Source organism: Cricetulus griseus, chromosome 4, assembly GCF_003668045.3.
Source record: "Cricetulus griseus strain 17A/GY chromosome 4, alternate assembly CriGri-PICRH-1.0, whole genome shotgun sequence".
Lineage (NCBI taxonomy): Eukaryota > Metazoa > Chordata > Mammalia > Rodentia > Cricetidae > Cricetulus > Cricetulus griseus.
In genome coordinates this window covers 207,442,195-207,459,687 of record NC_048597.1, presented here as the reverse complement: position 1 = coordinate 207,459,687, position 17,493 = coordinate 207,442,195, and the positions used below count along the sequence as shown (strand labels likewise).

Sequence of the window (17,493 nt, the reverse complement as noted above, 5' to 3'; positions counted from 1 at the left end):
TTATAGAATCAGATTTTATGAAAACTGAGAATTAAGGACTATTTCACAGAAAGTACATGAAAATTTAACCAAGTATGCCCTGCCCATAGAGTCCCCAGAAGCCAGTGGCACTGTGGCTAGCAAGAATCATCAATTTGGCCTTGCATTTATAGACAAAACTGACCCTGAGACACTATGGCTAAATCCCCTTGTCTACATCTGCTGGGAAGAGCGAGCACTTGCTAGCAGAAGCTTGTGTCTGCACAACACTGGTAAGTGGCAGGTGCTCTAAGGGAGTGACATAGGATGAGGTAATGTCCACAGTCGTTCCACTTTCGTGAGCACAAACTAAAACCTAGGGCACCCCTGGGTGGGAACTGCATCCTTCTAGGTCCAGGTCTCACCCACCTCTCCTCATCCCGTCACCTGATTGGCTCCAGCCTGGAGTCAGCCATTGAGTGACCGAAGATGCTCAGTGCCATGCACATGTTTCTCTCTCCAGATTTCACTGGAAGTGTGAACATCACTACTCCAGAGCAGACGATTCAGGAAGCCCAAGGGGAAACTGTCCACCTGCCCTGCATGTTCACCCTTAGCCCTGAGGACCAAGGACCACTGGACATTGAGTGGCTTCGGCTTTCAGGACCTAATAACGAGGTGGTGGACCGTGTGGTGAGTGTGCCCTGTGTCTGCTCACTCTCACTAGGCAGATGTGGTATGGTGGCTGGAAGTCCCACTGCCCAGGCTTGTGAACATGGATAGAATGACTGGAGATTTCAGAAGAGGAAGGGGCTATCAGATTTCTTGAAGGCTTCAGGGGACAAAAGGATGTGGAAGTTCTGAGAATCAGCACTTGAAATTTCGTGTGTGGCAGGAGGCAAGGAACAAGAGGGGTGTGCTGAGTCAGCTAAGCAGCTTGTGTGTGTGGTGCGTGCGTGTGTGTGTGTGTGTGTGTGTGTGTGTGTGTGTGTGTGGTGTGTGTGTGTATGTGTGTGTAAAGTCACTAGACTCCGTCGTCAGAAGTTGGGATCTATGTCCTCTGTCTTTGTCACTCTTGTCTCCTTTTATTTCACTGTGTTTCCCAGCCTGGTCTCAAAGTCCAGGCCCAGTCATCCTCCTCCTTTAATTCCCCCTCAGTTCTGGTCTACAGTGTTACCTCACTGCACCTGGCCCAGGCAGGATTCTAAGATTTGCACGAGGCTCATATAACCAGCAAAGGGTCACGAGATGTACACAGTAGGATGCTTGTCTACATGACCACAGTCTGTTTTCCTCATTTCAAGTTACTTCTCCTATACAGTTAATTTCTTAAAAAGCCAAGGGAAAGCTGAGCTTGGTGGCACATGCCTGCAATCCTTCTCTGTGTGGGTAGGCTGAGGCAGGAGGATTGAAAGTTTGAGGCCAGATTGGTCTGCATAGCAAATTCTAGGCCAGCCTGAGCTACACAGTAAGGCCTTGTAACAAGTAAGCATACAAGAACAAGCAAGGATTTAAAGTCCCTAAAATATCAGTGTTAAACTATAGAAATCATGCAAAAATATTACTGCAGAAGTTTTTCTAATCAAAGTGACCAGAGCCAAATGAAGAACACTGGAAAGTCAAAGCTAGCTCTGAGGAGGAGGCACACCCAATGATCACATCCATGTCCCAGTACTGGCTCACACTTGTGTTTTGGGTGGTTCTTTAGTATTTTATTTAGATTGTTTTATATCAGCTTCATCTGGCACATTTGCTTAAAAAGCTAATCAGCATTGGACTGGTCGCTGTGATGGTTCATGGGTAGGCGGGCTTGCTGTGCGAACATGAGAAACTGAACTCAAATCCCCAGCCCCCTGTAGAAAGCAGTGTGTGGAAATGTATGCCTGTAACAAAAGCACTAGAGGCCTGCTGGATTCTGTCTCAGCTGGTTAAGTGAGACACCACCTTCTTGTGGTGGCTAGTTTTATGTCAACTTGATACAACTACAGTCATTCATTGGAGAGCAGGAAACTTAATTTAAAAAAAAAAGAGTTCCATAATATCAGGCTGTGGGCAAGCCTGTAGGACATTTTCTTAATTATCGATCAATGGGGGAGGGTCCACCCATTGTGGGTGGTGCCATCCCTGTGCTTGTGGTCCTGGGTTCTATTAGAAAGCAGGCTGAGCAAGTCAGTAAGCAATGCCCTCTGTGGCTCTGCATCAGCCCCTGCCTCCAGGTTCCTGCCCTGACTTCTTTTGATGATGAACAGTGATGATGAAGCAGAAACCAAATAAACCTTTTCCACCCCCTACTTGCTTTTGGTCATGGTGTTGATCACAGCAATAGAAACCTTGACTAAGACACTTGTCTCAAGGGAAAAAGGTGGAGTGTGATAGTGATGGACACCCATTGCTGTCTGCTTGTGTCTGTAGACCCACAGGCCCATGTAACACACACACACACACACACACACACACACACACACACACACACACACACTCCCCAAACAAATAAATTAAAAATAAAGCATTTAGGAAAAAAAAAAGTAAAGTTAATAACCTATATTGGCCCAGGGAAAGCACATGAAAATATAATAATACATATTGGAGTGTGTGTGTGCCCCATGTAAGGGTTTCCAACAAAGGCCAAATAAAATCAGGATCTCCTTCAGCTGGAGTTAAAAGCTGGTGTGAGCGCTCTAACATGGATAATTAGAATGGAACTGGGATCCTCTGGATGACCAGCAAATGCTCTGAGGGACTGAGCTCTCTCTTGAGTCACCTCGTACATATTTCAGAAAAGAAACCTTATTATTTTTACTTGTGGTTCGTAGAGAGCAGTCATTTAAACTCTGAAAGTAACATTCTTCTGGTTAGTGGGTGATCAGGGCACCAGGCAGCTGCTTATTTTCAGGGGTTTCCTCAGTTTGCCCATCATTATGACAATCATTGAAGTGAGCCCCTGGGTTGTGAGTGGCTTGTCTTCCCCTCCCAGGATGCACTTCTTCTGTTTTTGTTTGTTTTGTTTTTCCGAGACAGGGTTTCTTCGTGTAGCTTTGGAGCCTATCCTGGCACTCTGTGGACCAGGCTGGCCTCGAACTCACAGAGATCTGCCTGCCTCTGCCTCCCGAGTGCTGGGATTAAAGGCGTGCGCCACCAACACCCGGCAAATATCTAGGTTTTCTCACCCTGCCTACCTCCACCTCTCTTTCTCACTCTTCTCGCTGTGTCCAGCCTTCCTTCCTTCCTTCCTTCCTTCCTTCCTTCCTTCCTTCCTTCCTTCCTTCCCTTCTATCTTTGTATTTTGATTCTATGGCAGCATGGTTTTGTTTATTGTATTTTTCTGTTTTGGCTAATCCACCCCGTTTTGGATTGCTTTTAGATTATTTTGTATACTGTAGATAAAATTTATTCTGACTTCTACTATGACCTGAAAGGACGAGTAAATTTTACAACTAATGATATTGTGTCTGGCGATGCATCCATAAAGATAAGAAATGTTCGGCCTTCAGACAGTGGCACCTACCAGTGCAAAGTGAAAAAAGCCCCTGGTGTTGCCAAGACAACCATCCAGCTGACAGTTGTTGGTAAGTCACTATTGTTGCTGGAGAGCAGCTTCTCAGTAACAGGGTGGAAGGTCACAGTACTACAGTCACAACATTTATGAAAGACAAACATGACTTTTACAGTAATAATTATATTTATTTTCAATATGCTAGGGATGAAGCACAGGGCTTCATGCTTACTAGGAAAGGGCTCTGCCACAGAGCCACACCCATAGCCTAGAGTAATGTTAACTTGTTAAGTATCCCTAATGTCCTCACATACCATAAAATAAAAAGCTATAACATTTTTATATAAGAAAAATAAAAAGTCAGGCAGTGGTGGTGCTCACCTTTAATACTAGCACTTAGGAGACAGAGGCAGGCAGGTCTCTGTGAGTTTGAGGCCAGCCTGGTTTATAAAGTGAGTTCTAGGACAGAGGGGGCTGTTCCACAGAGAACGGTATCTTGCAAGAAAAGAAAAAGAAAGACACTTTCTTTGCAAAATTCTTGGAGATTTTCAAAATAAATGAGGGGTTTTATTGTGTGAGAAAGAACCCTGACCCTGGACTCGGGAGAACTGCATCATTGTTATTGTCACTGTTGTTTTGGATCTAGGCTTCTGAGTTTGCCCTGAGAATTAAATAAATTTCATTTCCTCAGGCCTTAGTCTACTCTGTGTTATGGAAGCATGGAGTATAAAAGACTGCAATCGTCACTGTACCCGTCAGTCACCCCTCAGAGCAGCGTCTGAGCTTTTGTTTTCACTGCACATGGACTAAAGAGGTTTCCATGGTGCAGAGCTGGGTGTTTAGGATGCTGGGGACAGAAGTGTGTGTGTGTGTGTGTGTGTGTGTGTGTGTGTGTGTGTGTGTGTGTGTGTGTGTTGGGGGGGGGGATGGCTTTCAAGCTCATGTGGCCAGGCTTACATGGAAGCTCCTTAACCTACTGAACGGTTATACCAACCTTAACTGCAAATGTTACAGAATACAAATCTTCAAGTAACTTGTGATAGTTTAAAATGCCTTCTCAAAACTACTAAAATAAATGTGATTAACCTTTTTAGAAAGAAACTATGAAAAAAGATGAAACAAGAAATGTCTTAAGCATAATACCTAGGCCAATCACTTAGTGAATTTATATATGTACAATGGTTAGAATGAGACTGTCTGCCACTCAGTCTGGCTGCCAGTTGCTGGCACTATTGGGTAGGTTTAGGAGGTGTGGCCCTGATGGAGGAAGTACGTCTTTGAGGGCAGATTTGAGGATTCAAAAGCACCATACTATTCACAGTGTATCTCTGCTTCCTGCTTCCTATCCACTATGGGAGTTCTCGGCTTACTGTGGCAGCTGCCGGTGCAAGTTTCCATGACAGCCATTCCCCTCCTCCTTCTAGAACTGTAACCCAAATAAGCACTTCCTTCTACAAGTTGCCTGGATCGTAGAATCTTACCAAAACAATAGAAAAGAGCCTAATACTGTGTATATGAAACCTGGCAGTGCTTCTTTATAAATTGTCCTCATCGAAATTTGTTGCCCAGAAATAATTTTAACCATTCAGGGATAAGAATGTAGCCCACTGTAGACTGTTTGCCTAAGATACATAGGCCTTGGCTTAGTCCTCAGTACCCACTGCCACCTGAACAAAGTAGCACTAAAAATTGTAAGATTTCATAAAAATTTAGAATTAAAGACAGTTTGGCAGAAAATGCATCGAAATTTACCCATATGCCCTGCCCACAGAGTTCCTGGGAGCCTGTGGCACTGGGGCTAGCATGAATCAATTTGGCCTTCCATTTATAGACAAAACTGACTCCCAGAAGCTCTGACTAAACCCCCTTGTCTACATCTGCTGGGAAGAGCGAGCACTTGCTAGCAGAAGCTTGTGTCTGACAACACTGGGAAGTGGCAGGTGCTCTAAGGGAGTGACATAGGATGAGGTAATGTCCACAGTCGTTCCACTTTCATGAGCACAAACTAAAACCTAGGGCACCCCTGGGTGGGAACTGCATCCTTCTAGGTCCAGGTCTCACCCACCTCTCCTCATCCCGTCACCTGATTGGCTCCAGCCTGGAGTCAGCCATTGAGTGACCGAAGATGCTCAGTGCCATGCACATGTTTCTCTCTCCAGATTTCACTGGAAGTGTGAACATCACTACTCCAGAGCAGACGATTCAGGAAGCCCAAGGGGAAACTGTCCACCTGCCCTGCATGTTCACCCTTAGCCCTGAGGACCAAGGACCACTGGACATTGAGTGGCTTCGGCTTTCAGGACCTAATAACGAGGTGGTGGACCGTGTGGTGAGTGTGCCCTGTGTCTGCTCACTCTCACTAGGCAGATGTGGTATGGTGGCTGAAAGCCCCACTGCCCAGGCTTGTGAACATGGATAGAATGACTGGAGATTTCAGAAGAGGAAGGGGCTATCAGATTTCTTGAAGGCTTCAGGGGACAAAAGGATGTGGAAGTTCTGAGAATCAGCACTTGAAAGTGTGTGCCAGGAGGCAAGGAACAAGAGGGGTGTGCTGAGTTGGCTAAGCAGCAAGGCGATGCATTTGTGGGTTGTGTGCATGCCAGAATCACCAGACTGTCAGAAGTGAGAAGCAATGTCCTCTGTCTTTGTCATTCTTGTCTCCTTTCATTTCACTGTGTTTCCCAGCCTGGTCTCAAAGTCCAGGTCCAATCATCCTCCTCCTTTAATTCCCCCTCAGTTCTGGTCTACAGTGTTACCTCACTGCACCTGGCCCAGGCAGGATTCTAAGATTTGCACGAGGCTCATATAACCAGCAAAGGGTCACGAGATGTACACAGTAGGATGCTTGTCTACATGACCACAGTCTGTTCTCATTTCAAGTTACTTCTCCTATACAGTTAATTTCTTAAAAAGCCAAGGGAAAGCTGAGCTTGGTGGCACATGCCTGCAATCCTTCTCTGTGTAGGTAGGCTGAGGCAGGAGGATTGAAAGTTTGAGGCCAGCTTGGGCTACATAGCAAATTCTAGGCCAGCCTGAGCTACACAGTAAGGCCTTGTAACAAGTAAGCACACAAAGAACAAGCAAGGATTTAAAGTCTCTAAAATATCAGTGTTAATATAGAAATGGTATAAAATATTGCTGTAGAAGTTTTTCTAATCAAAGTGACCAGAGCCAAATGAGGAACACTGGAAAGTCAAAGCTAGCTCTGAGGAGGAGAACGCAAAGATCCCGTTTTCAAGCACCTGTATCACAAATATCTTTCAGATGGTTCTTTTTTTTTTCTTTTTCTTTCTTTCTTTTTTCTTTTTTTTTTCTTTTGTTTTTTTGAGACAGGGTTTAGATGGTTCTTTAGTATATATATTTTTTTATCTCAAATGTTGCATATTAGTGTCATCGGACACATTTTATCTGAAAAAATCAACATTGGGCCAGACAGTGGTGGCACATGTCTTTAATCCCAGCACTCAGGAGGCAGAGGCAGGTGGATCTCTGTGAGTTCGAGGCCATCCTGATCTACAGAGCGAGTTCCAGGACAGCCAGAACTGTTGTTACACAAAGAAACCCTGTCTGGAAAAAAAAAAAAATCAACACTGGGTTGGAGAGACGACTCAGTGGGTAAGAGTTCACGCACAAGGACAAGGAACTATAATGCAATCCTTATGGACGTGAATAGTGTGGGGAAATTCATGCTGTTAGTTTCAGCTTCTGAAGGGCAGAGGCAGGAGGATGGCTGGGCGGGTCCGGCTGCTAACCTATGTCCAGGTTCAGTTTGAGACCCTGCCTCAGATGAGTAAGATAGAGAGCACAGAGCAAGATACCCAGTGCTTTCCTCTGTCCTCCGTGCCCTCATCCGCAGGTAACCACACACATGCACACCAGTACACTCCACGCTTGGTTTTGTTTCCGTTGGTGTATTTCTCTCTTCTGTTTTTGTTTTCCTTTAGGTTATTGTATATTCTGCAGACAAAATTAGTGGTGACGTCTATCCAGATCTGAAAGGACGAGTGCATTTTACCAGTCATGACATCAGGTCTGGGGACGCATCCATAAATATAACAAATGTTCAGCTATCGGACGCTGGCACCTATCAGTGCAGAGTGAAAGAAAACCCCGGCATTGTGAACAGGAATATTAAGCTGACCGTCACCGGTAAGTTCCTGTTGGTAGTGATGGGTGTCTTAGATGATTGTGATGGGAGCACACGGTGCTAAAGTTACAGCCATTTATCAGACAAAGCTTTGACTCTAGAGTAATAATTATACTCATTTTTGCTATGTGAGGGATGAAACCCAGGGCTCATGTTTGCTAGGAAGGGACTCTAACACTGACCCACACTCCTAGCTCTAGAATGATAATTTTAAACTTTGGGGTATTTCTAATGTCCTCACATTGTGTGAGACATAAAGTAAACACATTTTTTCTTTTGCAAAAGAAAAAGAGGTGAGTTACTTCTTTTTGTTGTTATTGCTTCGTTTTGTTTGTTTTCTTTCATTTTATTTTATGCATCTGAGCGTTTTGCCTGCAGGAATGTCTGGAAGCCAGAAAAGGGTGACGGATCCCCTGCATCTGGAGTTACAGACAGTTGTGAGCCACCATATGGATGCTGCAAACTGAACCTGGGTCCTTCAGAAGAGCAGCCAGTGCTCTTAACCACTGAGCCATCGCTCCTGCCACTTGGTTTCTGGTTTTTGAGACAGGGTTCCACTAAGCATTCCTGGATGCCCTATATCTGTGTAGACCAAAATGGCCTCAAACTAACAGAGATCTGCCTGCATTGCCTCTCAAGTGCTGGATTTAAAGGCGTATGGCAACATGCCCTGCCTCTGACAAACTTTGTAAAATCATTGACAATTTAAAAAATAAGTGAAGGTTGTTTTTCTGCTTAAGAATTTCATCCATGCGTATAATCTATTTTTATAAATCTACCCAGAGTTGGTGCCTCCTTTTCCTCCCCTTTCCCTCCCATCCTCCCCATTTTCCTTTTCAGCTTCTTGCTGTCTGTCACTCTGACCCTTTCCCTCTCTCTGGCCCTCTATTTCCCTCACTAATTGACTCAGTGCAGCCTTCTGTGTGGGGGTTGTGGGTCATCTACTGGAGTATGGGCAGCCTCTCAGGGCCTCCATCGCTAAAGAAAACAGCCTCTCTCTGCCTGAGCAGCCACCAATTCCAATGCTCCTCAGAGGTGCACTTTGTAAGTCCCCTGCCAGTCCATACTGGGATTCGGGCTTGACTTTGTGCAGGTTTCTGCAAGCAGGTCCTTTTTAAGTTGTTTCAACATGATTATAGGTTGTTCTGATTGTTCTGTTTTAAAAAGATTTATTTATTATGTATACAGGCCAGAAGAGGGCACCAGATCGAATTATGAATGGTTGTGAGCCATCACGTGGTTGTTGGGAATTGAACTCAGGACCTCTGGGAAAAGCAGCCAGTGTTCTTAACTGCTGAGCCATCTCTCCAGCCTGATTGTTGTTCTTATAATGGGAACAATAATTGGGGGTGGGGAGAACATGTTGTTTGTTTTTCATGTTACTTTTGGTTCTGTATTGGAACATATGCACCAGAAGAAGTTTTTTAGCTGCATTTCCACCTTCCACACCCTCTCTCTCTGTCTCTGTCTCTGTCTCTGTCTCTCTCTATATACATATATATACATACATACATACATACATACATATATGTATATATATATTCCTTGTCCAGTATAGGCGTATACAATGCTCAGAAGAGGGTTAAGTCTTTAAAAGGTTGAAGCCTTGTTTTCTTTTGTGGAAACTGTACCAGGGACTACAGTCTCTGTCTCTATTCTTTCCAGGCCTACTACTATCTGTGTGAGCAGACACTAACCAAGGCCCACACCCCAAGGCTGCTCCTCTTCTCTGCTACCTTTTTTGTGGCTTTCCAGGTCTAGTTCCACCTTTAGTAAGCTCTGGTCAACAGAAGGTTGGGATGGAGGCCCTGAGAGGCCAGGAGGCCCGTGGGAGGTATAAGACTCTGCACATTTCTCACAGCCAGGATGGTCAAGAGTCCCATTGTGTAAGAAAGAACCTGAGCCTGGACTCAGGATAGCTGTGTTGTTGCTGTTTTGAGCTTTGTCTTCTGAGTTTGCCCTGAGAATTAAATGTCTACATTTCTTTGGGCCTCAGTCTACTCTGTGTGTATGGAAACACAGAGTATAAAAGGCTGCAATCGTCACTGTACCCGTCAGTCACTCCTCAGAGCTGCGCATGAGAGTCTGGGTGTTTGCTTTCACTGCACACGGACTAATGAGGTTTCCATGGTACAGAGCTGGGGACAGAATTGTGTGTGTGTGTGTGTGTGTGTGTGTGTGTGTGTGTGTGAGAGAGAGAGAGAGAGAGAGACAGAGAGAGACAGAGAGAGACAGAGACAGAGAGAGAGAGAGAGAAGACAGAGAGAGACAGAGGGAGAGAAGGAGGGACAGAGAGAGAGAGAACGAGAGACATTATGTATCTGTGTGGCACCACAGCATACCAGTACATGTCAGAGGACAACTTTCAGGAGTTGACATTCTCCTTCCACAGTGGCTTTCAGGGATCAAATTCAGGTCATCAACTAGCCTGACAAGCATCTTGCCCACAGAGCTTCACCTGACGTTATTACTTGTTTAGCACTCAGATTATTGTACATCAAACAAAACAAAACAGAAAAGAATTTTCAACATCATCCTTAAGTGTGATCTAAATGGAGGGCTTTTTTAAAACTTGTGTATTATGGCTAGAGCTATGGCTCAGAGGTTAAGAGCACTGGCTGCTCTTCCAGAGGACTAGAATTTGATTCTCAGCACCCTCATGACCGCTCATTGCTGTCTGTGACTCCAGTCTCAGGGGTTCTATGCCTTCTTCTGGACTCTGTGGGCACTGCACACGGAGTCCTCAGGGAGCCTGTGGCACTGGGGCTAGCATGAATCAATTTGGCTTACCATTTGTAGACAAAACCGACCCCCAGAAGCTCTGACTAAACCCCCTTGTCTACATCTGCTGGGAAGAGCGAGCACTTGCTAGCAGAAGCTTGTGTCTGACAACACTGGGAAGTGGCAGGTGCTCTAAGGGAGTGACATAGGATGAGGTAATGTCCACAGTCGTTCCACTTTCATGAGCACAAACTAAAACCTAGGGCACCCCTGGGTGGGAGCTGCATCCTTCTAGGTCCAGGTCTCACCCACCTCTCCTCATCCCGTCACCTGATTGGCTCCAGCCTGGAGCCAGCCAGTGAGTGACAGCAGATGCTCAGTGCCATGCACATGTTTCTCTCTCCAGATTTCACTGGAAGTGTGAACATCACTACTCCAGAGCAGACGATTCAGGAAGCCCAAGGGGAAACTGTCCACCTGCCCTGCATGTTCACCCTTAGCCCTGAGGACCAAGGACCACTATTCATTGACTGGATGCAGCTTACAGGACCTGAAAACGAGGTGGTGAACCGTATGGTGAGTGTGCCCTGTGTCTGCTCACTCTCACTAGGCAGATGTGGTATGGTGGCTGGAAGTCCCACTGCCCAGGCTTGTGAACATGGATAGAGTGACCTGACAACACATCAGGGACAAGAGGATGCTGTGGAAAATGTGAGCGTGAACATTTGTGACAGGAGGCAAGGAACAAGAGGGGTGTGCTGGGTGGGCCGGGCAGCAAGCGTGTGGAGTGTGTGTATGTCAGAGTCACTAGACTCTGTCAGATTTTTTTTAAAAGATGTATTTATTTGTTATGTACATAGGGTTCTGCCTGCATGTATGTCTGCATGCCAGAAGAGGGCACCAGACCTCATTATAGATGGCTGTGAGTCACCATGTGGTTGCTGGGAATTGAACTCAGAACCTCTGGAAGAGCAGTCAGTGCTCTTCCCTCCCCCCCGCCCCCCCAGACACGGTTTCTCTGTGTAGCTTTGGAGCCTATCCTGGCACTCTCTCTGGAGACCAGGCTGGCCTCGAACTCACAGAGATCTGCCTGCCTCTGCCTCCCGAGTGCTGGGATTAAAGGCATGCGCCACCAACGCCCGGCCAGTCAGTGCTCTTAACCTCTGAGCCATCTCTCCAGCCCCAGAAGTCAGATTCTATAATCTTAAATTTTTGTCATGATCAAGCTTCAGTCTCCCTAGTTACCGGAACACAGGTGTGTCCCATCATGCCTGCCTTCCAAATTTGCATTAAGACAAAAAGCAATTGGTCTTTTTGGTTACATTATGCAGGCAAATTATGATAGCCTTCTTGGGGGCGCAAAGAGTGGCCTGTTGTTTTATTGATTTTTTTTTTTTTTTACTATACCCTCTGAGGCAACTGAAAAACAAGAACATACAGGAATGAGCAAGTATGTGGTCCTGTCCAGTATCACCAATCCCTTCTCTAGTACTGGGCTGTGTTATTTAATCATGTTAAATGATATTTAATCACACTGGACTCTGGGTTTTCCATTTGTAATGAGAATGTGGAAGCCAAAGACTTGGCTCAGCACTTAAGAGCTGGCTGCTGTTCCAGAGAACCTGGTTTCAGTTCCCAGCATCAACATGGCAGCTCACAGCTGTCTGTAACTTCAGTTCCACGTGACCCAGCACTCTCTTCTGGCCTTCCAGTGCTGGTGTTGAATATTGTTTCTAACTAATAAAGATGTGTTACATTTGTTTATACTGCAGAACATGACTTCAACTGTGTAAAGGTGTGTTGTTTTCGTTTATGCTGCATTTGTTTACCAATGAAAGGATGTGTTTTTAATTAAATGAAGATATGTTGCATCTGTTTCACTTTGCCTGCCTAAGGCACCTGATTGGTCTAATAATGAGCTGAACTGCCAATAGCTAAGCAGGAGAAAAGAGAGGCAGGGTTGGTGGGGGTGTGGGGAGAATAAATAGGAGGAGAGAGTGAGGGTAGGAAGAAGGGGAAGAACGAGAGAGGAAGGAGGAGAACAAGGGACGTGCTTGGTGCATGAAGCCAGGCAGACGGCAGACAGACAGACATAGAGAAGCAGTGAAGGTAAAATATACAGAACAAAGGTAATAAGCCCCAAGGCAAAGGGTAGATCAGAGAAACAGGTTAATTTAAGTTAAAAGAGCCAGCCAGAAAAGTGCCTAGGCTAAGCCAAGCATTCATAACTAATAATAAGTCTCTGTGTCATGATTAGAGAGCTGGTTTGTGGCCCAAAAGAAAAAGTCTGGTACATGCTGGGATTATAGGTGAGTGATACCACACCTGGCTCAATATAAATATAATTTAAAATAAAAAACAAAGCTTAAAATAATAATAATAAATAGGGCTGGAGAGATGGCTCAGAGGTTAAGAGCAACGACTGCTCTTCCAGAGGTCCTGAGTTCAATTCCCAGCAACCACATGGTGGCTCACAACCATCTATAATGAGATCTGGTGCCCTCTTCTGGTGTGCAGATATACATGGAAGCAGAATGTTGTATACATAATAAATAAATAAAATCTTTTAAAATAATAATAATAAATAGGGTCAGACCAGCCCATTTCTACTTTATCCTGTTTTTAAGTATTGTGGGTTTCCTTGTAATGTGTTTCTTCCTTCCTTCCTTCCTTCCTCCCTCCCTCCTTCCCTCTGTTTCCATCTCTTCTTTCTGTGTATGTAATTTAGCACACGTGTGTGCAGATGCATGCGTATATGTGTGGGCGTGCTTGTGGAAGCCAGAGGTTGAGGTCAGGTGTCATCTGCTCTCTCTGTCCATCACATGTTGAGATATGGTCTCCTGCTGACACTAGGGCTCACTGACTGGCCAGCAAGTGCCTAGGCTTTGCCCCCCAACCCCGACTCTAGTGGTAGGCTTACAGAAATGTGAAATCATGCCTAGCTCTCATACTGGCACTGGGGTTCCTAATTCAGGTTCTAATGCTTGTCTGTCAAACACTTTATTTACTGAGCCATCTCCCTAGCTCTCTACTTTCTCTCTCCTTCCCTTTCTCTCATTTTTTTTTAATTCTATGACAACATGGTATATGCAGATTTAACAAAACATTGTTTTAGATTTATTTTTTATTTTAAGTGAGATTTTTTGTTTTTGACTGTATGTATATCTGTGTACCATGTGCCTGCCTAGTGCCTGTGGAGGCCAGAAGAGGCTGTTTAATCCCATTGATCTCAAGTTACAGGTCACTGTGAACTGCCATGTGGGTGCTAAGACCCCAGTCCTGGGTCCTCTGGAAGAGAACTTCAAGCTTCTAACCCCTGAGCCATTTCCTAAGCCCATGCTTGGTTTTTTTTTTTCCCCTTATGTTCTGGTTTTCTTTTAGTTTATTGTAAATCTAGCAGACAAAATTTATGATGACTTCTATCAAGATATGAAAGGACGAGTGAAATTTACTAGTGACAACATCAGGTCTGGGGACGCATCCATCAACATAAGCAATGTTCGCCTATCTGATGCTGGCATCTATCAGTGTGGCATGTTCCATGGCTCTGGGGAGGTCAAGAGGACCATTCAGCTGACAGTTGTTGGTAAGTTACTGCTGTTGGTAGAGAGCGATGGTTTACTAATGGGGTGAAAGGTCACAGCACTAAAATCAAGCATTTATGTAAGACCAACTTACCTTTGACAGTAATAATTGTATTTATTCATTTTTGATATGTTAGGAGTGAAACCTGGGCCTCATGTTTTTGAGGAAAGAGCTCTACCACTGAGCCACACCCCTGTTCCTAGAATTATAAGTAAACTTTTGAAGTATTTCTAACATCCTCACTTAGCTTAAAACATAAAGCTGGGCCGGGAGGTGGTGGAGCACACCTTTAAACCCAGAACTCGGGAGGCTGAGGCAGGTGGATCTCTGTGAGTTCAAGATCAGCCTGGTCTACAAGAGCTAGTTCCAGGACGGCCTCCAAAGCTCCACAAAGAAACCATGTCTCAAACAAAACAAAACAACAAACAAACAAACAAAAAACCAAAAACATAAAGCTGGCACATTTTTAGATAAGAAAAATGAAAAGCAACTAACTTCTTTGCAAAATTCTTTATGATTTTCAAAATAAATGAAGTCTTGTTGTGTGAGAAAGACCCTGACCCTGGACTCAGGAGAGCTGCATTGTTGTCATTGTCACTGTTGTTTTGGGTGTAGTCTTCTGAGTTTGCCCTGAGAATTAAATTTCTACATTTCCTCAGGCATCAGTCTACTCTGTGTGTATGGAAACACGGAGTATAAAAAGCTGTAAACGTCACTGTACCCGTCAGTCACCCCTCAGAGCTGCGTGTGAGCATCTGGGCTTTTGCTTTCACTGCACACGGATGTGGTTTCCATGGTGCAGAGCTGGGTTTTTAGGATGCTGGGGACAGAGCAAAGGAGAAAACTGATGGACCGGAGAAGCCAGTCCACATCAGGCAGTGATGTCACATCCCTGGTACCAGTGTTTTCACCCTGAAAATGGGAGGTAAGCCAGGCTGGGAAGTGGTGAAGTCCTCTCACTGATGGTCAAGGAGACAAGTGGGAACTCCTATGATCGCCGGGCTTCGAAGTTTCCTTCTGTGTGGGGTCATGTGCCCAATCTCCATCCTCCCAAGTTCAGATTTGGAAAGGTGATAGTTCACAGTACACTTGAGCGCCTTACTGCAGCAGGCTTTATGCAGGTGGATGGTGGCTAGTGCTTCGTTATCGCAGCAAACCTCCTGTTGGGCAACCTAAGGTCTCATGTTTTGGAGGATTCTTTTTTTGCTTGTTTGTTTGTTTGTTTTCTAGACAGGTTTTCTCTGTGGCTTTGGAGGCTGTCCTGGAACTAGTTCTTGTAGACCAGGCTGTTCTCGAACTCACAGAGATCCACCTGCCTCAGCCTCCCGAGTGCTGGGATTAAAGGCGTGCTCAGCTTGGAGGATTCTTGGGGACACGTTTTTTGTAGGAATTTCTGATTGTCTTGTACAACCATAGAAGTAAACAGTCAGGGTCCCTCCCCACATACACACATGCTCACTATTCCTTGTTTCTTCTGTTTGACGAACTCATCAGGAAGAGAGGTGAAAGAGGGTACAGGTGGGAATCAGCCTCTTCACCAGGGAAGGAGTATCGGCCCAGGGACCAGGAAAGAGAAGGGCCACTGAGCTCATCCACACAGCGATAGGGGCTATCTCCTGCAGAGCACAGACCCTGGTCAAAGGCACTGTGGCCTGAGTGCTGCCAGCTAAAAATGCTTCCTACAGTGTGAAATAAGTGACCCAGCCTGAGTGACTGGAGTTCTCAGTCATAATCTCACTGCTCCAAACACTTTGGCATTCCTCAGTACACTTAATTGCATTTCTTTCCTTATCAGTTATTACTTCATGTATGTACTTTATCGTGTGTGGGGTGTGTGGGGTGTGTGTGTGTGTGTGTGTGTGTGTGTGTGTGTGTGTGTGTGTGTATGTGTATGCTTATGTACCATGACACATGCTGGAGCTCATAAGACAACTTACAGGAGTTGGCTTCTCTTTCCATCATTGTGTGTCCTGGATATCAAACTCAGGGTGCCCTGTTTATCAACAAGTGCTTTATCCACTGAGCCAGCCCTGTTTGTGCTTTCCAATAAGGACAGCATATATTCTTTAAAATGCTTCAAGTTTTATTTGTTTTGTGTGTTTTTCCTGCATGTATGTATGTCTGCACCATGGACATGCCTAGAGCCCTCAGAGATCAGAAGAGGGGGGTCAGACTCCTAACAATGGAGTTATGGTTATGAGCCACCATAGGGGTCCTGGAGCTCAACCTAGGTCCTCTCTGGGGCAACAGATGCTCTTAACCACTGAGCCATCTCTCATGTTCCAAGGATAGCATATACTCTTACTATACTGTTGGTTTTTATTTTAAGGGTCTCCTTGGCTGATCTTGAACTTGGGCCCCTTCTGCCTTGCCTCCCAAATCTTAGGCTTACATATTTGTATCTGTAAATGGTTTGCATTGTTGAGGCTTTAAAAATATTTCTAATTTTATTAGCACATGTAAATTATACCTATTATGCACAATTGCTTTCCCTAAACAAATGCCTTTCTTTTCAGGCTAATCATCTGCCCCAGAGATCACATCAATTGAACTTTTAATCAAGTTTTGCCAATTATTTGATCTGTGAGTCTTCAATGAAATGTGCCTTGTGCCCCCCTGCACTCCTTCAACCCCAAAAGAGTCCTTCATGAGAATAAACCAGTGTCTCATAGTTTTGTTTGATTTTTCTTTCTTCAGTTCTCTCCTGTATTCTAGGGTTTAAAGAACCTGAGACAAGTATCTTGGAGATAGAGATGTAATTTTTCTGGTTATCGGTTGATAAAAACAAATATGATTTGGAATTTCAAACTTTGGAAAAAGAATCTAAGTCATTCAAACAATATTGCTTTAACTCCATTTCCATGTTCTCTGGGGGTGAGGTGTACTGCAGAGAAGTTTGCTCTCTGTTTGTCCTGTTCTGCACTTTATTGCGGCAGTGACTCTCCAGTGTTGGGCTCCTATAACTCAGTATTGGAAATGCCTTCCCCAGGGTTCGGAAGGTTTTACACTAATGTGTATATTTTGCTTTATCGGTGAATGTATGTGTGCACATATGCTCGTGGAGGCCCAAAGTTGAGGTTGGTTGTCTTTTTCAATCACTCTCTACTTTATTTTATTGAGTCAGGGTCTCTCATCTGTTTCACAAGGCTGGGGTTCAGTTCATAGCCCCCCACTTTGGATATCTCACAACTGCCTGTCATGCCAGCTCCAAGGCATTCAGTGACCTTTTCTGGCCTCCAAGGGGGCCTGTATAGGTTCATGTGCACACATAATAAGAGTGTGTGTGTGTTAATGATGAGACTGTCAGTCACTTAGGATAAACAACTGTGTTTCCCTACAGCTGCAATGCTTAACTAACAGCTTGGTAGCCCAAGCTACAGAAATTTCTTCAGTTTTAGAGACATAAAGTCTAAAATCAGGGACCACAGGGCTCCTGCTGCAGGCTCCAGGGACAACTCTGTTTCTTAGTTCCTTTTGCTTGGAGAGCCATTTTCCACCCTTTTGGCCAAGGTGATGGCAAGATGTGTTTCTTTTTTCTTTTTTAAAGATTTTCTTTATTATGTATACAACATTCTGCTTCCATGTATAT

The 17,493-nt window shown here is 44.8% G+C and overlaps 1 protein-coding gene across 2 annotated transcripts; it reads left to right on the top strand.

Annotated features, from left to right (window-relative positions):
• Positions 1 to 200: 200 nt before the first annotated feature.
• LOC100770536 (coxsackievirus and adenovirus receptor homolog) lies at positions 201 to 16,575 on the top strand. 2 transcript variants are annotated; one of them, XM_035443888.1, is made up of 7 exons: positions 201 to 651; positions 3,320 to 3,524; positions 5,611 to 5,780; positions 7,396 to 7,600; positions 10,726 to 10,895; positions 13,701 to 13,905; positions 16,421 to 16,575. In XM_035443888.1, exons 1-7 carry the CDS (start codon positions 448 to 450, stop codon positions 16,423 to 16,425), a joined length of 1,164 nt encoding a protein of 387 aa, XP_035299779.1. In that variant the 5' UTR covers positions 201 to 447; the 3' UTR covers positions 16,426 to 16,575. The 2 variants fall into 2 exon arrangements, with proteins under 2 accessions (XP_035299779.1, XP_027270054.1); XM_027414253.2 differs by lacking the exon at positions 16,421 to 16,575 and having other exon boundaries at positions 13,701 to 13,969.
• Positions 16,576 to 17,493: the final 918 nt, after the last annotated feature.

Bases quoted from the DNA above. Each gene is read 5' to 3' on its own strand.
- LOC100770536 (XM_027414253.2), top strand. From the start codon at position 448: ATGCTCAGTGCCATGCACATGTTTCTCTCTCCAGATTTCACTGGAAGT. The intron at 652-3,319 runs GTGAGTGTGCCC...GATTGCTTTTAG, and splicing joins ACGAGGTGGTGGACCGTGTG to ATTATTTTGTATACTGTAGA. The intron at 7,601-10,725 runs GTAAGTTCCTGT...TTCTCTCTCCAG, and splicing joins TATTAAGCTGACCGTCACCG to ATTTCACTGGAAGTGTGAAC.